Genomic DNA, 25,037 nt, shown 5'->3' on the forward strand with positions numbered 1-25,037 from the left:
TTTTTTTTTTTACACTGGTGCTTAATGTTGTGTGTTGTGTGATATTTAAGTTTTTTCCAAATGTAGGCATTTCCAGTAGTCTTTTTTTTAAATTGCGATTGTCCTGTGTAAAAGAAACGTCTGATCTAGGAATGAAACGTTGGTTTTGTTCCATCTAGTCCAGCATTTACAGTCTTTTTTAAGTAGAAAGTAGCAGAACAAACCCAGAACTGTGCAACGGCAGATGGAGGACTCGTCATCAGGCTGGAAGGCAGGGGGCTCATGTTTTAAGGAACAGGATGGATATTAATTTATCTGGTTCAAAGATTCATTGGACGATGCAAATTCTTGGATGTAGACAACAGCAAGGTGTAACTAAAAAAATAAACATTCAGATATAACATTTCTATACAATTTCCAAATATGCAAAACCTCTTTACTGACATTGAATAATGAGGAAAGGGTTTTGGTCTTTTCACGGTCAGAGAGCACATCTTGTGTGACGTGTGTCTGATGTTGATTTGAATGGCCAGGCTCGAAGATGAGGCAGGAAAGATGACAGCAGGAAAGTAAAATGAAATGAAATAATGTGGTCAGAAGAAAAAAAAAAAACATTTCCACACAGGAGGCAGCTGACAGTAGGGATGTTGGGTACGGTCACACGTTCTTTGACATGAGAAAGTAGCAGACGGAGAGGATTTCCAGCTCTATCCAAACATCTCATAAGTAGCTTGAACACTCTGACACACGTTAGCATGTTCACTCCTGCAGACTCGTACGTGTGAACACAGCGAGATGCTTCTGGACATAAACTGCAGTCTAAACTGTCCATGTTGGTCGTACTTCTCTAGAGCTACAATACACTTTATCTGCATCTTCACAGGCTTTCAGTTATGGAGGGGGTTGTGCGGTGTTTGACAGCGAAGAGGTAGCTTTTATCATACGGAGACTGAAGAAGTGAGATGATTATGTTTGTGCAGCTTAAGAATAGAAAGAGAAAGGCTCCTCTTCTGTTGTTCAGCCTGGCTTGACGTTGATATTATCCTGTGTTGTAAAGACTTTTATCAAAATTTGCCAGGCAGCCTGCTGATTACATCTTTTCTATTACAATACTGCCTGCAGAATAATTACAGTGTACAAATTAGAGAAATTCAGAGGCCACGGAGGTCTTGAGTGATGACTCAAAACCCACCGGCTGCTGACAGGCTTTTTGAACCATGGGCTTGTTTTTCTCTCTCTGAATCATCCACATCATGTTTACAACCTCCATTGAAAGTCCTTCCTTTAGTGCTTTGTGAAAAGATTTCAGGATCTGATGTTTGGATATTGAATTTTTTTCCTCTTTCGCTGTGGTTTTGAAAGCTGTCTTTTCTTGCAGATGCCTTTCTTCCCAGTAGGTTGCTGTTACTTTTTTTTTTTTTTTTTTTTTTTTTTTCATTTCTCACAATACAAAGCTGGGGAAGCTGGGGAAGTGCTGAAAAGGAGAGGCTGGAAATAATACGTGGCTCAGAGCTGGACACATCCCTGTGGATTTTTGTTATTCTTGATCCGTTTGTGGAGTAATTTTCAAAAAATGTTCATTTATGTATTTAAAATAGTGCCATTTATTTGTCTGTTTCTGCCTTCTGATGCTGGTTATATTAAATCACTTCAACGATGTTCAGTCTCCATGGGAAAACCTGAAAAAAAGATGTGTTTTTATTTATTCACAGGTAGTTTTAGTTTGGTGGTTCCTTCCTATAAAACTGATTTTCCTTAATTTGACTACAATTTGTTTTAAAAGACTAAAGAAATATGCTTTTCCTTCATTTTTGGTAATTATATGGCCAATTCTTTCTCAAGGTAAACTAAAACCTAAGCAGCAACCTCCGGCAGATAAAAGCAAAGTCATATGCAGAAGTGCCAAAAAATGCAGTTCTCTCCTCATCCACCAGGGGCTCCAAAACAGAGAAAATTCCCCCGTATACCACCATGTTAAAAAGTTCAACTTCACAGCAGAAATAAATGTATTTCCATCCTGGTTCAACCATTTTATGTTTAATAGGTCAGGTTTACGTTTATGACGTGTTGGGGGAGTGATATTTTTATAACTCATCTGTTTTAATTTAATCTCGAAATTTGGCACAACTCAGTGTGTGTCCTTTTGACTGACAGATACCTGATATCCCGCTGCAGGACGGCAGAGTGTAGCACAGTTGTGGTTTTTGGCTGGCTAACAGTGTGATTTAGTTTTTGCCCACCTACCTCTGTTAGCTGGTTAGCTCCGGGTTAGCTTGGTTAGCTCTTAGCTACAGGCAGCTTGGAGTTTGGTAGATGACATCATGCACCCCCCACGCTCACAGCCCCCTTTTCAGCTGTACATCTTGTCCCCCTTTTTCTATTCATTTACCATGTAGGACTACGCTACATAAAGCACTCATTTTGTTGGCAAGCTAAACATGAAGCTGGCTATTTTCTCTTCGCGCTAGGTCACATGACACATGACCTGTCACCATGGCAACCATTGCGGATCGTTCCAAATCCAATCCAAAGTTATGTGATATTTATTGCATCTTTATCCTTCCCCCTTTAGGTGAAGTGTAAAGATACTTTTTTTTTTTTTTTTTTTTTTTTTTGTTTTTACAACATCCATTTATCCTTCCTCATGTCATCTTTTCCTCATTTATAAGATGGGGCCTGTCAAACTGGCTGCGGGCCTAAGCTTCAGTTTGGTTCTGTAAACTTGTCATAAATGTTTCATGGCTGTATGTCAAACCTTGGATGAACTGGCTTGAACCTTGAATTTCCCCTCGGGGATAAATAAAGTATCTTTGATTTGATTGATTTGATTTGATTCAACAAGTAAGGATATAAAATGAATGATCTATTGTTTGTTTTCTTACCTGCTTAGACATTCTTGTCATTTGGGCCATTTTGAGCTCCTTCCTGCAATGCATTGTGGTCTATATTGACCCATCTAGTGACCATCAATGCTCATTACTTTTCAAGATGTATTGTGGGTAATTTTGAGTACACTACTTTTTTTTCTCACCATGTAGGTAGTATGAAGTAGTTTGGACAATCAGTCATGACCTTCTGCTTTACAGAGACCTACAGGTGATGTCACGGAGGCTCTGTCCATGTTTTATATCTGCTGGTCTTCAACACATCCCTGCAACAATATACATGACTTAAATGAATGAGTCGTTATGCAGAACGTCATTGGCTGTTGGATCAGTTTAACTTGAGCCAGGCATGTTGAAGCATACGTGGAAGAAATGTAGCCCTGTGGGACCCAGTTGAAAAGCCCTCATATCCAGTTTATGCAAAACCAACATTGTTACAATGGAAGAAAAAAGCCAAATTGCTTACAAAAGGTCCAATTCTTGTTTTAAAAAACACATTTATAGGAGTTCCTTGTTGTATTCCATGTTCCAAGCTGCATCTGTGTGATTTAGAAGGACTGTAATCTTTTTCTCAAGGTTTTTATGACTCATAATGCTGTATGTTTAGAGTCATTTCCTGCTGCAGAATGAGAAACGGCCACTGGAGTAAAACTCTGACTGCAGTTAAGGAAGGAGAGCAGTTTGTCTCACAAATGATTCTTATGAAAGTACTGAACATCATACAAGTCTCTCTTGAATTCATGAGCTGTTCTTTTAAAATCCCAGAACCTGCTATAATTATGCTATAAGTTTACGTCAGTATAATTCCACTTGCCGTCTGTTTATAATGTCCTGCTAATGCGTTTTTCTGTAGGTTTATCCGCTCACATATGCTGCGCAGAAGAGGTTACTGAGCCAGCAGTCCTCACAATAACTACATGATACTCTGAATATGTACAGCAAGAATAAGTGTGATTCAGTGCGACTGTGATTTATGAAAATGAATTTCAGCAGTAATGACAGCTTTTTATGTAGCCTGTGGGCTACAAGGAATTGTGTTTTCGCAGTCTGCTGTAATTGTCTTGACCAGTGCATAAACTGGTGCATCCATTATTCCCTGCATGAATTTTGAGAAGTTGATTGAAAAAAATTAGTTGACTGTTTTATTTTCACTCTACAATGCTGTAAGATTAGCGTTCTATAATAATACATTAAGTTATAAATGTTGGGATCATTCACTTCATGAAGTTGTGGGTGGACAAACCCGTCATTGTGCCTGATTTTTGGTTGATGTTGTTGTGCAACCTATATGACCGTAAACACTGACCTACGTTCTTTTTGTGTTTCTCAATTTCATATCAAATCCCAAACTCTTGAAATTAGATCTGATGGAACATAGTCATCATTTATGTGTACCTGTACAAGTAATGGTGGGCGGCTTTATAACTTAGTAGAGATGGGACACAATGTGGCGCTAACAATATTTAAATATCAACTCTGCTTGACTTGCACGCTGCTGGTGTGAAGTATTAATGGTGAAAAACACTTTATGTTTACTTTGTGTAGGATCGATTTTAATTATGGAATCAGGCCATTAAACATTTTATGGTACAAACTGTATGTACTTTCATCTTTAATGTTAAAACTGGGTTTTAATCTACACTGGTTAAAATGGAAACTCCTAGCTACAGGTCAGATATCTCCAGTTATTCTACAGCAGATACAACACCATGTGGGCTGCAGCTACTCGGAAATGATAGATTGCAATCTTCCAACAGCATGACATGGCTGAGCATTCATTGATCTTTAATTTTTCTACAAAACTGGTCAAATGTTAAACAAATGTCAAATACAGCAGCTGTCACTGCTCATCTGGTTTCACATCATTCTCAGAGCTTTTTTAAATCCAGTGCCAAACCTAAAGGTGGCGCCTTTTTTTCCTTCTTTTTCAAGATTTTATTCCTCAGAATTTATTATTATCATTAACATTTTCATCATCATTATAATTATCATTATCATTATGATTATCATGTTATTATCATTATAACTATTTAATTATTATTTGTGTTTTTTTCTTGAAAGGAGATTTCAAAGAGGATCAGGTATTTTGCTTTTACAACAACTATTATGTCCTATTTTACATAATTGTATAGTTGACAGTTTTGGAGGTGACTGGTCTGCAGTTTGGGTCCTGCTCCCCTACGTTGCTTCAGCTCTGACTGAGGGCCAGTCCCGAACCTGGATAAATGCAGAGGGTTGTGTCAGGAAAGGTATCTGGTGTAAAACGTACCAATGCACCTGTGCGATGATTTGCCATGGCGACCGCTTCAGGGGGGCAAGCCGAAAGGGAAACTAAAACGTAGAGTTGATAGTTTTCTTTTACATCTTACATGTGACATTTCTGAACAAGCAAATCAGATGCAGCTTCTAACTTAGCTCATGCTGTGTGTGTGTTTCTACTTTATCTAAGTGGACCTATGAGCCATGTATGCTTTAAAACGACAAACATGCTCTTTCTCATCACAGAAATATTCCCATATTCCTGCATTTACTGTTCAGTCCACTGGTGTGAAAATGAAGGGTTTCTGTACCTGTTTTGCTGTGGTTTGTTCCCTGGACACTGTTTAGTCTCTGGTTTTGTAGCAGCTCACTCACTGGTTTGCACACGCTGGAAACTCACTCATAATAAACTTATTTCAAACAACCCAAACCTGAGCAGATTGGACATGTGTCACTCATGGGAACACTCCTAACTTTGTTTGAAGTATAGAGTTGGGTTGGATCGTGACACTGTGCTTGCAGAACTGCAGAGGTCCCCATTAACTTGGAGTACCACCCACAAAGCATGAATATTTATTGGATTACTTGAAAGCCAAGGAGGCTCATTAGCAGACCTGGAAGAAACCTGCCGCCTGTGTCTTTGCTATTTTGGTCCAACGTGTCCCCGTAAGCCATGCTGGATGAGCTGCAATAATCACATCGTCCAGGAATATTTGAGGAATGAGCCTGGCAATATCTTTCTTCATTCACCAGATAAACAATGGATGCTCTTTTGTCTGCATGTGGAGCTGTCAAAGGTGCTAAAGGGTTTCATGCTCTTTCTGAAAAGGATGATCACATATTCCCATCTTGGCACAAAGTTTTCTGAATCCTGCAGGGTCTGTATATGTTTTATCCTTTTCTTTGCAATCCTCTCCTCATGAGGGCTGAGAGGATGGCTGATTAGTGCATCGATCCCTGGAATCAATAAAAGAGGGCTATTCATCAAATCAGCACTGCAGCAAGTGCCTCATGTTGTATGCTTGTATGTGTGTGTATGTGTGTGTGTGTGTGTGTGTGTGTGTGTGTGTGTGTGTGTGTGTGTGTGTGTGTGTGTGTGTGTGTGCATGGATGAAATTATCTGTGTCCACGATGCAGATCCAGTTGCAGGGAGCAGAGGAAAGAATACAGATACAGAAATGTCGAAGAAAAACAACCCTTGATCCAACAGATAGCTTAGCTGAAAAAAACAGGAAAAGGGAGGACTGATGGTGTTTATGGTGGCTCATAACCTGTGATTTAATGTAAGTTGAGAATAAATGTGGAGAATGTACAGAAACTGGTGAATTTACAAATAAAGTTGTCTTTTTGTTTCTTTGTTTTGGGTTTTAGGAACCAGTACATCCATAACGTGGATCTACTGAAACGAAATAAAGTTTTTATCTGAAATGATTTCCGTCCATCCATTTGATTAACCGCTTGGTCCTTTTTGGGGTTGCAGGAAGCTGGAGCCTGTCCCAGGAATCACTGGGCGAAAGGTACATCCTGAACAGGTCACCAGTCCATCACAGGGACACACAGAGAGACAAACAACCACTCACACTCGTATTTATTCCTAGGGGTGGGAAAATGGAATCGAAAAATCGGAAATCAGGATTTTTTTTCTTCACAATTTTAAAATCGATTTTTTTTTTTTGTAAAAAAAATGTTTTGTTTTTTTTCTTTGAATAAATAAAATGAATGCACTATACAATTTTTGTAATTTCTATAGTTTTTATTTATCTCTACTTGTCTCTTTGTGCATTATAGCAGCAGAATGATGGTCTGGCTACTGTGTTGTTTTTTCTACTAACGGAAATCAAGAAAAATTACTAGCAAAAAGAAGTTTTATAATATTTTTTGTTTTTAATCTACAAAAATCAGCAATATCGAAGAATTGTGAGAATCCTAATTTAAATTGAATTTGCACCCAAACAAATTGGAATCGAATCGGGACAAAAGCATATTGTCATAGCCCTACTATTAACTCATTCCTCCCACCTCTTCTGACAGTGAGGGGAAGTCAGAGTACAGAGGGAGAAGATGCAAACGCCACACATCCAGGGCTTGAACCAACAACCTTCTTGCTATGAGGCCACAGTGCTGACCACTATGCCATGGTGCAAGCTGTGAAAGTGTATAACTAAACATTGCCATGGAAGATGGAAATCAATCTGCCTTGTTGGCTGGTTGGCCTCTGGTGGTCTGCCAACGATAAAACGGCTAAATGGGAGAGTGGCACCAACAGTTACACATCATTCTGTTGCTATGGCACTTTTATGTGCATACTTTATCACATTGATATTTGTAGTAACACTAAAAAGTATTACAAGTGATGATGCATTAGTCTTGTATACAGCTCATGCGCGTGTTTTACACAAATATGCAATAATTAATGTTAAAACTGAAAAAAAAATCATCATTAGATGGTTCCTTTAGTAGATTTTGATTTTGCTTTGGGAGTCGCTGGCAGTCTTTGTGACCTGAGAGAGCAGGTCAGACTGTAGGGGAAGGCCATTCGGAGCTTTATGGCACATGAGGAAGATTTTTTGAGGTGTTTCTGACTGAACTGTGAGCCAAACAAGTCACTTCCATACCGGAGTTATATGCCAGCTCTGAGCTAAATGAGACAATAACCAAACATGTTGACATGAATCTGATCTGTGAACTTCAGTTAACAGCACTAATACAGATTAGCAGTGTGAGATCCATCCATCCATCCATCCATCCATCTTCTGCCGCTTATCCGGGGTCGGGTCGCGGGGGCAGCAGCCTAAGCAGGGAAGCCCAGACTTCCCTCTCCCCAGCCACATTTGCCAACTCTGCAGGGGGGATCCCGAGGCGTTCCCAGGCCAGCCGAGAGATATAATCCCTCCAGCGTGTCCTGGGTCTTCCCCGGGGTCTCCTCCCAGAGGGACGTGCCTGGAACACCTCACCAGGGAGGCGTCCAGGAGGCATCCTGACCAGATGCCCGAGCCACCTCAACTGGTTCCTCTCGATGCGAAGGAGCAGCGGCTCTACTCTGAGCCCCTCCCGGATGACTGAGCTCCTCACCCTATCTCTAAGGGAGAGCCCGGCCACCCTGCGGAGGAAACTCATTTCAGCTGCCTGTATACGAGATCTCGTTCTTTCGGTCACGACCCACAGCTCATGACCATAGGTGAGGGTAGGAACGTAGATCGACTGGTAAATCGAGAGCGTCACCTTCTGGCTCAGCTCCTTCTTCACCACGACAGACCGGCGCAGAGCCCGCATTACTGCAGACGCCGCACCGATCCGTCTGTCGATCTCGCGCTCCATCCTTCCCTCACTCGTGAACAAGACCCCGAGATATTTAAACTCCTCCACTTGAGGCAGGACCTGACTCCCGACCCGGAGAGGGCAATCCACCCTATTCCGGCTGAGGACCATGGTCTCAGATTTTGAGGTGCTGATTCTCATCCCAGCCGCTTCACACTCGGCCGCGAATCGCTCAAGCGAGAGCTGGAGATCACGACCAGATGAAGCCAACAGGACCACGTCATCCGCAAAAAGCAGGGACCCAATCCTGAGGCCACCAAGTCAGATCCCCTCAACACCTCGGCTGCGCCTAGAAATTCTGTCCATATAAGTTATGAACAGAATCGGTGATAAAGGGCAGCCTTGGCGGAGTCCAACCCTCACCGGAAACGAATCCGACTTACTACCGGCAATGCGGACCAAGCTCTGACACCTGTCGTACAGGGACCGGACAGCTCGTACAAGGGGGTCCGGTACCCCATACTCCCGGAGTACCCCCCACAGGAGCCCCCGGGGGACACGGTCGAATGCCTTCTCCAGGTCCACAAAGCACATGTAGACTGGTTGGGCAAACTCCCATGCCCCCTCCAGGACCCCAGAGAGGGTATAGAGCTGGTCCACTGTTCCACGACCAGGACGAAAACCACACTGCTCCTCCTCAATCCGGGATTCGACTATCCGGCGGACCCTCCTCTCCAGGACCCCTGAATAGACCTTACCAGGGAGGCTGAGGAGTGTGATTCCCCTGTAATTGGAACACACCCTCCGGTCCCCCTTCTTAAAAAGGGGGACCACCACCCCAGTCTGCCAATCCAGCGGTACTGCCCCCGATGTCCACGCAATGCTGCAGAGGCGTGTCAGCCAGGACAGCCCCATAGCATCCAGAGCCTTAAGGAACTCCGGGCGGATCTCATCCACCCCCGGGGCCTTGCCGCCAAGGAGCTTTTTGACCACCTCAGCGACTTCAGCCCCAGAGATAGGAGAGTCCACCCCTGAGTCCACCAGCTCTGCTCCCTCATGGGAAGACGTGTTGGTAGGATTGAGGAGGTCTTCGAAGTATTCCCTCCACCGACCCACAACGTCCCGAGTTGAGGTCAGCAGCTCCCCACCTCCACTGTACACAGTATTGATGGAGCACTGCTTCCCCCTCCTGAGCCGCCGGATGGTGGACCAGAATCTCCTCGAAGCCGTCCGGAAGTCTTTCTCCATGGCCTCGCCGAACTCCTCCCATGCCCGAGTTTTTGCCTCGGCAACAGCCGAAGCCGCATGCCGCTTAGCCCGTCGGTACCCATCAGCTGCCTCCAGAGTCCCACAGGCCAAGAAGGCCCAATAGGACTCCTTCTTCAGCTTGACGGCATCCCTCACTGTTGGTGTCCACCAACAAGTCCTGGGATTACCGCCACGACAGGCACCAACGACCTTACAGCCACAGCTCCGGCTGGCCGCCTCAGCAATAGAGGCACGGAACACAGCCCATTCGGACTCAATGTCCCCCGCCTCACTCGGGACATGTTCGAAGCTCTGCTGAAGGTGGGAGTTGAAGCTCACTCTGACAGGGGACTCAACCAGACGTTCCCAGCAGACCCTCACAACACGTTTGGGCCTGCCAGCTCTGACCGGCTTCCTCCCCCACCATCTGAGCCAACTCACCACCAGGTGGTGATCAGTTGACAGCTCCGCCCCCCTCTTCACCCGAGTGTCCAAGGCATGTGGCCGCAGGTCCGACGATACGACTACAAAGTCGATCATCGAACTGCGGCCCAGGGAATCCTGATGCCAGGTGTACATATGGACACTCTTATGCTGGAACATGGTGTTCGTTATGGACAATCCATGACGAGCACAGAAGTACAATAACAAAACACCATTTGGGTTCAGAGGGGGGGCACCATGCCTCCCAATCACTCCCCTCCAGGTCTCACTGTCATTGCCCACGTGAGCATTGAAGTCCCCCAGCAGAACAATGGAGTCCCCAGAAGGAGCACCAGTGTGAGATCAAGTCAGGTAATCTTTACAACTGTGTGTTTCCCGTTTTAATTTTATTTCATTTTTCCACTCTTAGTGGGCCACATGCCACTAGGTAAAGATTATGATCCTGTTGTAACAATTACTAATGCTTCCTATAAAAACAAACAAACGTAGCAACAGGCCAAAGCTCTGAATTCATTTACATGCATCACTGTTGCCATGGAAAACCATATATAGCCATCACCTGCTGGCTCTGACTTTAATGCACTGGTTTCAAAGTATTTTACAATAATAAACACATTAAAACAAACTGCATTAAACCTAAAGAGACCCAGCAGGCAGAGGTCACCCCACCCCCAATGTGAAGCAGCTAAGTGTTTTATGATTGATTATTAGCAGGATGTACCGAAGCGTTGGGACGCCTGACAGTGACGGCATCACATGGAGAGCTCCGATTGTTTGATTTTTTTTTTTTCATTTATGAGCTTTCTTTTTGAATGAAAACAAGTGTGTCTTTGCAGCTTGAACAGTAGGCTGACTGACCTCTGACCTGCTGGATGAATGTGTGTTTGCCTCCGTGACAGCCTACAGCCTTTATCACAGTAAATTATTCCAGAAACAGCTTGTATGTGTGTGTGTGTGTGTGTGTGTGTGTGTGTGTGTATGAATGTGGGTGTTTAACAGCAATTTGCTTTCAGTCTGATTGTTGCTGGCTGAATGACTGAATGTCAAAAGCTGCCTCCGTATTTTCACATCACACTGATGAAGTCTCTTCCCACCTGCGTGTGCAGGTCGCTGCAGATTCATCATCTGTCCTGTCAGCCAGCAGATGTGGATCTGTTCGGCCATATGGGAACACCACTGTACATGCTGTAGACTCCGATGTGGCCCAGCTGAGTGCGCAGGGACAGCAAAACTCTTCTGACAGTGATTAACCTCATTTTCAACAACAACTTGGATATATTACAGCCATTTCTCTTCATTCTGAGCCTGTATCCCCCCAGTGATTCACACACTGAGTTCAGTGTTGTGTGAGCCTGAGTGGTGGCTACTGTAATGATAACATATTGCTTTATAGAGGAGATAATGTCAAACTCGTGTGAGTCATCCTGTAATTTAGTTTGGATTTTACTTTTCAAAACAATTAGCACAATGATGTTTAAAATAGGTACAAACCACACAGTGCTGCGTATGATCATGACTTTATTTGGGGTTTTAAATAGATTAGAGCCCCCCACTGCCCCCCCACCCCATTTTAACCTGAAAATACTTTTTTTTTTTAATGAACATACACTAAAGCTGTCACCCATTAAAAAAGAACTAGTTGCTTTGCTTGTTAATAAAATCAGCCAAAAGTAATGTTTTAATGTGCTAATTCATCACATTTTATTTCATTCTGTACAGTCTGAATGTCTAAATCCCAAAAATAGCAGACATGTTATTCACTTTACAGAACTTTATTGACTATTCTGTTAGGAAATAAATGAGGTCAGACAGACTCAGTGTGTACAGTTTATCAAGTTGTAGATATGGAATGATTCGACAGAAAGATGGCAGCTGTGAAGTCGTTGGCAGAGGCTCCTTCTCTAACGTATGTAATATGAAATGACGTGAAACACAAGCCTTTCTGCATGACTTGTGTCTTTTTAAATGGGATAGATTTTCTCCTTTTGATGATGTTGAGCTGGAGAGGAAATATTTTCCTCAAAGCTTCTTTGAGTACATCGAATAAATGTGTCCCTTTCTGCAAACTTAGAGAGAAAGGACAGTCCATCATTTACAACAGACTTGTCAGATGTTTTGCATAAGCGTAACGCTGCTTGGACCAGGGCACACACATCAGGATCAGAAGCTGATTGGCTCGATGTTCTAAATACCTAAACACAGCTTTACATACATGTTAACATTTTGATTTGAAATTAGTATAGATGACAACTAGGGATGTTCAAGGTTAGCTTCTTTTTTTTTTCTTTTTGTCAATATCTGATATACTGATTTTGTCCCACTCTTTATGTCCGATACAATATCAACTGATACCGATATTTTATGGAGCAAATTGTGCCAAAGACAGAGCAATATCCAGAAAACTATACAAGACATCTGCTATTTTGTGTTGTTTTGGTGTTTCAGGAGACTTAGTTAAAGATTTTGATATATAATTTGTCCATACTGTGTAAAAATTGTCAGTAAAAAAAGTGAAAATTAATTTCTGATGTTGCATTTTAATGTCAATATCGACCGATAATATCAGTGTGCCAATAATATCGAAAATCTCCAATAATAACTATGCAGACGTAGAAACAGATTTAAAAGCATCTAAAACTAAATAATTAACTTTTGGAAAGTATAGATTTAAAAATGAAACAAACACATGAGAAAACCAGAGAAATATGCGCCGCCTGGTGATGTTTGATTTCCACTTTACCATCTATCAGATTGGTATCGCAGAGAGGTCTGGCTGTCATTACCTCCTCATTTCCTTTTTGTCATCTTTCAATTTCTTCCTGTGATGGCATTTGGAAATAGGCTGAGGTGGGTTCTGGCTGGGCCCATTTCATTGGCTAAATGCAGAGCTTCTGTATGCACAGGTGAATATTGCATGCGCAGGAGAACGTGCTCATATGTGTGTTTGCATGTATGCGCATCTATTAGGAAATTTTTTTTTTTATTACTTTGCCTGTGCAGATAGTTGTTTATGGAAGATGCTGCTTTCATTTCATTTGTTGGTGCTGCTGTGTGTACCTGTCACTGAGCACAGCCATGGGAACGGAGGGAAGCGCCTGCGAGGGCGAGCTGAAGTGAAGGGGATTGATTCTGAGCTCTAAATAAACACGTTCTCCTTTCCTCCAGCTGAGTCCACCAGACATGTTTCCGCCACACCTGTCACTCATCTCACCTGCTCTCATGCACCATCATGGACAGACTGCGCGAGTGCAACACCAGCAGCCGATTGGTCCAACAAGAATGAGGGCAATGTCAGCCAGGCTAAATCACTGCTTCATCGCTCTTCTCAAACTTCGCAGTTGGCTGGAGAAATAGAATTAATAATTAATGCTGACAAATGGCAGCATTCCCTCCTCACAGCGGCTCAGCTGTCATCTTATAGGTTAAGGCAGCAGTGAAAAATGCTGCGTGGGACCTTTTTTTTTCCCCCCTTCATTTTGCATGGGAGAATGGTTTGCTGTGTCTCGGTCGCTTTCTGCTTGACAAGCTTTGTGAGAAGCAGTGTGTGAAGGGATGCACACATACACAGAGGTGCCACCGCCTCTCCACACAAAAAGCTTCTTTCTGTCACACTCTGATTTTGGGAAAGTGATACGGCGAAAAACATTTCATATTTTTTTCATATTTAACACAATTATGTGATTTAGGAATGCTGTTCACATGGAATACGTGCAACAGAAAGAACCACCGACATGTGCCAGTGTGTCAGATGTAGTTTGCAATGATTCTCTTTGTCCTGTTGCTGCAGTTCTTGTATCATTATGTCTCTTTCCATCATAGACCAGATATGAAAGATGGATGGAGCCTCCGGTGGTTAAAAGTGAAGCCTATGCAGAAGTGCATAAAACGGCAGTTCCCCCTTCATCCACTAGGGGCTGGTACAGCCTGGTTCAAAATCCATTTTCGGTTAATAGGTCAGGTTTACCTTCATGACAACTGTGGGGGGAGTGAATATTTTTCTAACTCGCCCGTTCAAAAGTAATTTAATCTCGAAGTTCGGCATATTTAGGGGCGTGTCCTGTTGACAGGTACCCGTATGGGGCTGGCTGCAAAACAGAGTGAATTCCCATAGACTTCCATGTTAAAAAGACCAACTTCAAGTTAATAACTGTCATGATGTGGTTTGTGTTTTTCCTTAGTTCAGGTTTCCTGTTTTATTTTGTAGTTTTTCCTGTTTGGTTCCCTTGTTTGTTGTTTAGCTTTATTGATTTCCTCATTGAGTTCACCTGGTCTTGTTTTAGTTCATTCCGTACACCTGTTTCTTGTTTGGTTCCCCAGTGTATTTATACCTCTTAGTTTTAGTCTTGAGTTGCTGGATCATTTTGTTGTGTTAGTTTGTTGTACCTTGTTGTTAGTCCCCTGAGTGCCTTTGTTTAGATTAAAAATACGTCTTCAACCTGCATCCCAGTTCCCTCATCTCTGCGTTTGGGTCCACACCTTCACCTTCCTCGCCGCCACAACTTGACATAATGATCCAGCCAAAAGAGGACCCAGCAGAGATGGACCCAGAGGAGATGGAGTTCCTGGTAGTTCATAAAGCCACCAAGGACTTCACTGATATTACGGCTGGTCACTACCCCATTCATGTGCAGCTGGGAGCTGCCAAAAGGTTTATGGAGGTAGTGACCGCTAACCCCTGGTGTCTGGAGCAGGATGTAATGGAGGAATTGTTGGAGCAGGCCAAACGGTACGTGGCAGGTTTTTTTGCCTAGCCCCAGGCTATCCTTGTCACTGGGTTTAGGTTACAGTCCACATCTCCAGCGTCCCCCACCTGCTCCGAGGCCCACGTCTCCAGCGTCCCCCCGCCTGCTCCGAGGCCCACGTCTCCAGCGTCCCCCCGCCTGCTCCGAGGCCCACGTCTCCAGCGTCCCCCCCGCCTGCTCCGAGGCCCACGTCTCCAGCGTCCCCCCGCCTGCTCCGAGGCCCACGTCCCAGCCCTGGTCTACGCCGCCCGCGTCCCGAACCCGTCTGGCGCTGCAGGCTCCCACGCCAGCACCCAGATCCCGTCCACCACCTCTGTCCCTCGTTCCCGAGGAGGTCGCTCCTCCTCCTCCGTCCCCAGAGTCAGCTTCTGTATCTGAGGAGGTCGCTCCTTCTCCTCCGTCCCTAGTGCCCGACAAGGTGGATCCAGAGCCAGGCCTGCCCCCGTCATTCCGGCCTCCCAGCCATCTGCCAGAGCCAGGTCAACCCCGTTCGTCTCTGCCCCGGGCTGTTGTCCTGAGCTGGGCCCTTTGGACTCTTCCCCTGGCCCTGTGTCCCTGGACTTTGTTTTTCCCCTGGTCCCTCCCCCGGGGCCCCCTCCTCCCACCCGTCTCTGGCCTCTGGACTTTTTTTGGGCCATCCGGTGGCCGGCCCTTGAGGGGGGGTAATGTCATGATGTGGTTTGTGTTTTTCCTTCAGGTTTCCTGTTTTATTTTGTAGTTTTTCCTGTTTGGTCCCCTTGTTTGTTGTTTAGCTTTATTGATTTCCTCATTCAGTTCACCTGGTCTTGTTTTAGTTAATTCCGTACACCTGTTTCTTGTTTGGTTCCCCAGTGTATTTATACCCCTTAGTTTTAGTCTTGAGTTGCTGGATCATTTTGTTGTGTTAGTTTGTTGTACCTTGTTGTTAGTCCCCTGAGTGCCTTTGTTTAGATTAAAAATACGTCTTCAATCTGCATCCCAGTTCCCTCATCTCTGCATTTGGGTCCACACCTTCACTTTCCTCGCCGCCACACCTTGACAATGACAACTGTGGGGGGAGTGAATTTTTTTCTAACTTGCCCGTTTAAAAGTAATTTCGGCATATTTAGGGGAGTGTCTTTTTGATTGACAGGTACCCGATCTCCTGCGTAAAGTCAGAACAAACGTAGAACAACCGTGGTTTTTAGCTGGTTAACAACGTGACTTTGCTTCAGCCCGCTTACCTACGTTAGCTGATTAGCTCCTGTTATCTCCAGGTTAGCTCTTAGCTACAGAAAGCTCTGAGTTTGCTCGATGTCAATCATCCACCATGACACTTACAGCCCCCCTCTCCTATCCTCCTCTTTGCCCATATTTGTATGTTCATGCCTCTGCCAAGATGGTGATGGTAGGAACCGCCCACCAAGCTTCAGGTCAGCTCTTCAGAAACCTACGGATGACGTCACGGAGGCTACGTCCATCTTTTTATAAACAGTCTATGCTCTCCATCTTCATGCGATTTTCTACAAAGTTTTTTCTGTGAAAACTGATGTTTCATCATATATCTTTACAAGTTTGGCCACTGTGTTGCTCAAAGGGTTTTTGTTTATATGTTGACATCTGTGAGGATAAAAAAAATCTTTTTTTTTTTCTTTTTAATGTGATTGTAAAGTAATGCTGGGAAAATGAGTAACTGTACACTATTGCAAGAGAAGAGATCGTGGATGTAGTTCGGGAGTAGAACAGGGAGCAAGGGCAAAGATATATATTTTATTCCTCCATGGGACTGTATGTGCAAAGAGACTGCAGAGTGAGATTTAAGAGTAATGTTTCATTTCAAGGCAACAGTCCAGATTTTCCAACCAGACATCTCATAACATTGCTGGGACATCAGTGGGTGAGATGATGTATGAATGTGTCAGCAAATAATATAGACTGTTCCTTCTGTGTGTCAGCTTGGTAGTGTGTACATGCCAATGAGTTTGCCTTCTTTATTGAACTCGATGCTGCTTTCCACTCGCTTCCAGCTAATATGGATGTGTGCAGATGCAGTCACTAAAGGAGAAGACTGATTTGTCATTCTTCCCAAGATGCCAAGAAAACAGCAATTTCCACAGCCCAATACTGCATCATGTGCTGCCTCCTGCATGCTCCAGACAGCTTTTCTCTTGGATCTTCTTCCTCATATTTCCAGTCAGGAGCACACATCTCCAGCAGGAAACATCCTGCTGAGATATGTTTGAATGAATACCAATGGTGAAAAAAAGAAATATCCAAACCAAATCACCCTGCCTTTCTTCTGAAAACTACTGGTGTTCATGTGTGAAAATGGCTCAATTTTGTGTGGCAGTGCCAATGTCGCAAAGAGCCAAGTGCAACTGAAGCACAGGTTGTATAAGCAGTGGCATAAAACTGGTCCTTCCCCCCTTGTTTCATATTTTTTATGATGACATATAAAACAGAAGTGGAATTAAAACTTAAAACTTTTTACTCTGGGTGAAGTGGTTCCTCGTCCTAATAGTAGTCTGTACATTTTGCAATCACGAACAATAAGAAATATAGTTAGATCCCTCAGTTTACTATATAAAAACTCTGACCAATCAAAACGTTCAGACTGAAATGGAGTTGTTCATGTCTTATATTCCGTAAGCTTCTTCTCCTGGCTCCCCTCCTCCCCCTCCAGCAGCGCATACCTGATATCCACACCCTGCATATAAACAGCGTGTTAGGATGAAAATACAAAGTAGTGAAGAAGAAACTCGGAAGGCAAACATGGCTGAGAAAATGCAGAAAGGATTTCCCGACCCGGCTCGGTTTATTTGCGTCCTCCTGCTAAACAGCTGAGAAAGACAAAAATCGTTGTTGGAAAAAGCTGCGAATACAAAAGCTTTGGATCACGCAAGGAGCAAAACCAGAGGGGGAGGAGCCAAGACAGGGCGCCACTTTCACATCTTCCTAGCTCTCTAACATTACCTACCCCAGCTTTAATCAGTCAATCAGAGATGAAGAGACAAGCCTGAAACATTTCCAAAGACAGCTGAGAAGCCGAGCCAATAACACCATCGTGGTCGTTGTTGCTCGTACATCCAACTCAACTCTCATCCTCCACCGTATACCTGCTGTGTTTTCATGCCTCGCTATTTTACAGCGAGGCATGAAACATGTATGTGTGAGCTGCTACCTTCCCTCCTCCACCTCAGTTTCCCACTTAGCTGCAGTTATTTCCCTACAGCAAGCACTCTAAAACGTTCCTGTTATTTTGGAAATATGCCTTTCTTTCCCTCCAAGAGCTTCTCGGCGTTTGTAGGAAAATCAAAATCTACTAATTTTCTCAAGTTTCTGAATTTGCAAAAGAGGAAAATCTTTGAAAATGCGTTGTCTCTCTGGATTCGGTTGCATTTTTCCCTTCCGCTTTATCCCTGTTGTTAAAAGTCAATAACAGTCAGATTAGAAAATGAATTTTCTAGCCGTGTGATTTCTGCTTTTCTCCTGGGAAATGATGCAAAACCTATTTTTTACAGCAGTTCATAAACTGATTAAAATAAAAACAGCTCTGAACAAGACTTTTAGCATCTTTCGGATGTGAACCATGCTTGTCAGAGCCTGGCTGCTGTAGAAACAGTCCAGCTAACAACCACCCTACTATGAAGTGAGGTGCTTCCTCTGTTTAACCTTTTAGCAGTGTCAAGCTGGAAGATCATGTGAGACAGATAATAAGATTTCATTTGTTCCTCCATCCATCTGTCCTTTCATCAACACTTCCATCGTCTGTCATCTGCCAGGCGGTGGCTTCATCCATCTCTACTTAAAGTTCTTGGATTTATCCGGGGTGACCTTTAGTCCTGTGATTAAATTAGAAGGTTGGGAGGAATTATTGCATTTACTTCTCAGTCGCCCCGTGTCTGCCTGAAGTAAATCAAGACTGAAATTTGGATCCACAACTAATCGCTCTTTATTTTTATAGTAAATGGTCCACGATTGTAGAGCTTGCTTAAAGGCTTTACATGCTTTTCATTCACACAGACACTCAAAAAGCATCTTCTTATTAAGTGCATCTTCACTATTTGCAGAAAGCAGCCATTTTTCTGTACAACCAGACACTGATGGGCGTTTTCAGGGCAGTTTAGTCTTCAGTAGACACACCACTATTCTTTACCAGCACATTTTATTAGAAATGACTGCAGGATCTTGAATTTTGTGTTTTATAAAATGTTAATCAAAGCAGAGTCTAACGCAGGGGTGTCAAACTCCAGTCCTGGAGGGCCGGTATCCGGCAGGTTTTTGTTGTTTCCCTCCACCAACACAGCTGATTTGAATCAAATGCATCCTGCAGCTTCTTGTCAACCTGTTTTTCAGTTTTGGTCAGGCGTGTTTGAGCAAGGAGACAACAAAAACCTTCAGGATACTGGCCCTTGAGGACTGGAGTTTGACACCTGTGGTCTAACGGTATTAATATGCTTGATGTAAATGTAAAGTAATCCAAAACAAAGCTAAAGTTATAAAATAAATCAGCAAGTTATTGGAAGAGAAAAAAATCTAAATCATTAGAAAAAAAAACCAAAAAAAAAGTTAAAAAAAATAGGAAGTAGTTTAAAAGTATGAATAGAGAAGTTTTTAAACAACTATAAAATGACGTAGAAATTTATAATTATTGGTGCGTTATGTTTTCTTTTTTTTAAAAAAACAAAGGGGCAGATATTACAAGAAATTTTCTTTTTTCTGCTCCTTTTCGAGCATGGTCTTCTGTGTGTTTTGTTTTTTGTTTTGTTTTACCTTTTGTATGACCATGTGAGAAAGGAAATTATTATTATTATTATTATTGGACAAATATGTGTTGAATTGTGTCCATAATCAAACCAGTCAGAAGAAATTGAGGAAATAATTCTGGATAAGAGCTCAATAATAACCACAAACTTAGTTTTTTCTTCATGACTGATCATTTTTATTCTCTATAAACCCCAAAGCGAGAGGCCGAGCTGCTGTAAGTTGTTCTACTTCAGCGTGGGACGCTGTGGGCACCAAAACCATCCACGTGTTTGTTGTGCAACCTGATCATGAATCTGCGCCCAGCTGGTCAAGGTCAGGCATGTCATCCGTGCTCTCTGCTCTAAAGTAAAAATAATTTCAACCCGCACGTACTGCTCTGTGACAGCACAACGATGTGTCCAATCGGAGAAATCCTAAATGACCCACCTCAGATAAATTGCCAGACATTATATAGAGGGATGGCTGCCTCAAGCTGCTTTTCATTTTTATGAGTCTCTGCCCGACTCCACCCAACTGCCTTTAAAATGAGTCCTTTTGCAGCCTGCAGGCGTCACCGTACCATCTTACCGCCTGCAGGAGCATAAACTACTTTCATGAACCCACACTGTCTCCGCTACTGCTCATCTCCTCATGCTCAGAAAATGTAACACAAACACTTTTCTCTCAGAGTTTGAAAGATACATCCTGCATTGAAGTATGCAGCTGGATAAGCAGCTATTTCCTGGATATTTTGGGTTTTTCGGTCTCCTCGTCGCTAGCATCTGCTCAGCATCCAGTATGACAGCCGCTTGAGTTGTTGGGAGGGTACACAGGTCATGGTTAGAGCAGATCCCTTTTCAGCTCAGTCTGTTCAGGTTGAGTCTAAGGTTGTTTGCTGATTCTGTTTTATACAAGTTGGTGCAGATGAGTCAGAGCCTGCGCTGCCGTCGCACGGTGATCATGGTGACATGCCAAGTTCCTGCTAACGCCTGCCATGTCGCCTATCCCACGTTTACGCAGCCTGGGCCCTTTGTAAACTGCAACAGTGGCAAAAACACATTATCTTATTGAGCCGCTGACATCTTCCCAACTTGTCTTTATTTTTCATATTCAGAAATAGACTGAAGCCGCACAGAGAAGCGATTGCTAAATCTAATTACCAGTGGGGTTAAAGAGCAACTTTAATTTTTATCAGCAGAAAATCCTTCCTGGGGTCTCACAGCAATTTAGGTCATTCTATTGGGTTTCAAAATAAGTAGCAGTGTTACAGAGCATGAAATCAAAGAAAAGTACTGTGCTTTGTTTGGAGTCATGTGGTGCGTAGCAGGAGTTCATCAGCTGGTTTTACACAATGACTTTGTCAAGATGATACCGTGCCGACGTGTGGAGCCACGCGCAGAGATGTGCTGAGTAGATTCTGGGAATCTTGTTTTATTTGGTTAAACAGAGGCAGACAACTAAACTTAGATAATGAACCAGCAGAGTAAACCTACAACTGAGGAGTATAAGTACACAGAAGAACACAACAAGACACAGAGATGGATGAACTGAATGAACCCAGGTGAACTAATGAACAGAGACAAAGCTGAACAGTAAACATGACACAAGGGACCCAAACGAGAAAAACCACAGAATAAAAACCAGAACTAAAGACACAAAAAGCATAATGTCATGACAGACTGTTAATGTTGCCGTTAAGGAGATTTATCACCTTCAGAAATGGTAAACTCTTGTGTATGCAGCGATTGTTTAAACTCCAGTTTGTCTGGACGTTGTGTTCAAAGATGAGAAAAATAAAGAAAAAAACTTTTTTGGAGCTTGGGTGAGATTTGTGCAGGTAAAACGGCAGGATCTCACCAGCAGTCTGGTGTGGGTCTGGTACAGGTGTGGGTCTGGTACAGGTGTGGGTCTGGTACAGGTGTTGGTCTGGTGCAGGTGTGGGTCTGGTGCAGGTGTGGGTCTGGTGCAGGTGTGGGTCTGGTGCAGGTGTGGGTCTGGTACACGTGTGGGTCTGGTACACGTGTGGGTCTGGTACAGGTGTGGGTATGGTACAGGTGTGGGTCTGGTACAGGTGTGGGTATGGTACAGGTGTGGGTCTGGTACAGGTGTGGGTCTGGTACAGGTGTTGGGTCTGGTACAGGTGTTGGGTCTGGTACAGGTGTTGGGTATGGTACAGGTGTTGGGTATGGTACAGGTGTTGGGTATGGTACAGGTGTGGGTCTGGTACAGGTGTTGGGTATGGTACAGGTGTGGGTCTGGTACAGGTGTTGGTATGGTACAGGTGTGGGTCTGGTACAGGTGTGGGTCTGGTACAGGTGTGGGTCTGGTACAGGTGTGGGTACGGTACAGGTGTGGGTACGGTACAGGTGTGGGTACGGTACAGGTGTTGGTCTGGTACAGGTGTTGGTCTGGTACAGGTGTGGGTATGGTACAGGTGTTGGTCTGGTACAGGTGTGGGTCTGGTACAGGTGTGGGTATGGTACAGGTGTGGGTATGGTACAGGTGTGGGTATGGTACAGGTGTTGGTCTGGTACAGGTGTGGGTCTGGTACAGGTGTGGGTCTGGTACAGGTGTGGGTCTGGTACAGGTGTGGGTCTGGTACAGGTGTTGGTCTGGTACAGGTGTGGGTCTGGTACAGGTGTGGGTCTGGTACAGGTGTTGGTCTGGTACAGGTGTGGGTATGGTACAGGTGTGGGTATGGTACAGGTGTGGGTATGGTACAGGTGTGGGTCTGGTACAGGTGTGGGTCTGGTACAGGTGTGGGTCTGGTACAGGTGTTGGTCTGGTACAGGTGTGGGTCTGGTACAGGTGTGGGTCTGGTACAGGTGTGGGTCTGGTACAGGTGTTGGTCTGGTACAGGTGTTGGTCTGGTACAGGTGTGGGTCTGGTACAGGTGTTGGTCTGGTACAGGTGTTGGTCTGGTACAGGTGTGGGTCTGGTACAGGTGTGGGTCTGGTACAGGTGTGGGTCTGGTACAGGTGTGGGTCTGGTACAGGTGTTGGTCTGGTACAGGTGTTGGTCTGGTACAGGTGTGGGTATGGTACAGGTGTTGGTCTGGTACAGGTGTGGGTCTGGTACAGGTGTGGGTCTGGTACAGGTGTGGGTCTGGTACAGGTGTGGGTCTGGTACAGGTGTGGGTCTGGTACAGGTGTGGGTCTGGTACAGGTGTTGGTCTGGTACAGGTGTGGGTATGGTACAGGTGTGGGTCTGGTACAGGTGTTGGTCTGGTAGAGCTCGGGAGAAAAGCTGAGTTCACATCAGTTTTTCCTGAAATACCACAAAGTAAAATCGCTGCTTCTTCTTTTAAAACAAGATTTCACAGCTCTTTTCATTTCACTTCAGTGATTCCAACTGTTTTACACATTATTCTACCCAAACATTAATCTGCTATGATTAATGTCGAAGCATTAATCATATCCAGCATTCAGAACTCTACAATATGTTGTGCAGCTTTTTTTTGTTTTTGTGTGTTTGTGTTATTGTGCAGCTCGTCTCCTTGCTAGACGATTAGCAGAGGAGACTCAGAGCAGTGGGGAAAGGGATGCGTCACCTTGTGTCACAGTCCCAAATATAGGAATTTAATCTGTTGTTCGTGGGTTTCAGCAGAGAAAGGGGGGCTGGGAAGCTCCTGAGGCAGGTCTTCTTGTGAATTATACATTTTCATCTTTTTCTGTCTGCATCTACTTTTTGTTGCATGCTCTCTGACTGTCGACCAGCAGTCTATTCGGTTATTTTAAGGGATTTGGAGTCTAAAAACTGCTGCAGCAACGCAAATAAAGCCAAACCAGCAAACATGTTAAAGCAATTATCTGACAGGTGTAGAAATGCACACTCTTTTATAAAAATACAATTTTTCTGGGTTCACCTTGGGAGAATTTTTTTAAAAAAAACATTTTCTTTTTAAACTGAGTGGAGAAGTAGCTGCTTGTAATGTTTCTCACAGTGTTCCTACTTTCCTGTCTGATCCAAATCACTTCTTGCACCAAATGTTGTATGAATGATGTGTAAAGGACTCGTCTCACTGCTGAAGTCTTATTTAACCCTTTCATGCATATTTACAAGCTTTTTTTCCCCTGCATATTCATGAATGAGGATGGTATTTTTGTAAACAAACCACTTCAGTGGATGATTATTGAGTCATCTAATGTATTTCCACTCACTGGGGAATAAATAAACATATGATATAACTGAACATAATGTAATTAAGCAAGTTTACCTTTGCAATAAGAGAAAAAGAAACAGATATTCATTATAGAAGATTTACATAATATAATAATGATTATATATTAAATCATGATAAATTCTAAATATCACGAATAAACAAAAAGGATCATTGCAGATGTCTGTAGAGGTAAAAATATTGTATATAAAAAAAAAAAAAGTTGTTTTTAATTTATGCATGAAAGGGTTAAGTTTGAGATTTGTTGATTATTGAAATCATTTGGTTCAAATAAAACATTTCCTCTCAACCTCATAAATACCTGCTGTTGAAAATGGGAGCAAACTCTGCAGCCAAGTTCAACAGAAACAAAGCAGTTAAAGCGGCAGACGCTGAGTTTTTATTCACTGCTTTTAGGATTTTCATGTTTTTAACTCAACAACCTTGACTATGAAAATATTCCAAATGCATTAGACTGCCAAGCTTTAAAATGACTGACTAAATCTCATGTTCTCCTACATTTGGCAGGAATTTGGATCAAACCCACTCGGACATCCAGGATGAAGGAGAAAAGAGCCGACTTTGTGGCGGGATGCCTGGGTGGACGGGTCATCGTCGCCGGTGGTTTAGGTCAGCAACTTTTATTTGTCAACATGTTCCTTTCTCTCTGTTTATTATCGGGCTGTTTTGAGATGCAGAGAAGCTTCTCATCCCACTGAAGGGCTGCGTGTTGTCTGAATATCTACATCCCCACTCACTGTGGTGTGATTTAAGCCAAAAATTATTCATTCAGGCCACTCTTAGACTGTAAATGGTTCTATTTTTTACAGATTTGTGTAGATCTAGAAGTTAGGTAAACATCACCATTATCACCATCAGCTGCCCTGCACTGGCATATTCAGTAAATAAAAATAAAAAGCAAACCTTGCGTTCTATGCTAACGTTGTTTACACAGCTGAGTGCAGGATAGAACAACAATGCTTGTTGCATTTTGCTTTGAGCCGCCTCAGTAAAATGTGACATTGCAAGCAGATCCTTTCACACCTTAAGTGTTTTGTGACAGCGCTGTTTGATAGGTCGGCTGCGAGAAACCAAATGTTAAAAGAATGACGGAAACAAAAAGCATAAAACTAAACAAAAGAAGAACAGGAAGTGATGAAGAGACATGACAGCTGATCACTAAATTCTCTATCTGTGATATGAAACAAAGATGTCACTTTATTCATTTTGTCACTGTTCTCATAACGACTGGAATAACTTCATGAGCGCTGTGACTGGAGACATGGTGACAGGAATGATGGCACAGTGTTTCATAATCTGATCACTGTTTCTTTTTAAAGTTCATTTCCAGCATCTGAA

The 25,037-nt window shown here is 43.4% G+C and overlaps 1 protein-coding gene across 1 annotated transcript in view; it reads left to right on the forward strand.

The window, feature by feature from the left end:
- klhdc8b (kelch domain containing 8B) overlaps nt 1–25,037 on the forward strand; it is a gene marked incomplete at both ends in the record, with an annotated part of 177,116 nt that overhangs the window by 139,156 nt on the left and 12,923 nt on the right. Inside the window, one exon of the mRNA XM_079238940.1 lies at nt 24,207–24,308. Within this exon, the coding sequence (XP_079095066.1) occupies nt 24,207–24,308 (102 nt within the window). The remainder of the gene's footprint in view (nt 1–24,206; nt 24,309–25,037) is intronic.

This window comes from Telmatherina bonti (genome assembly GCF_933228915.1).
Source record: "Telmatherina bonti genome assembly, chromosome: 4".
NCBI classification, from domain to species: Eukaryota; Metazoa; Chordata; class Actinopteri; order Atheriniformes; family Telmatherinidae; genus Telmatherina; species Telmatherina bonti.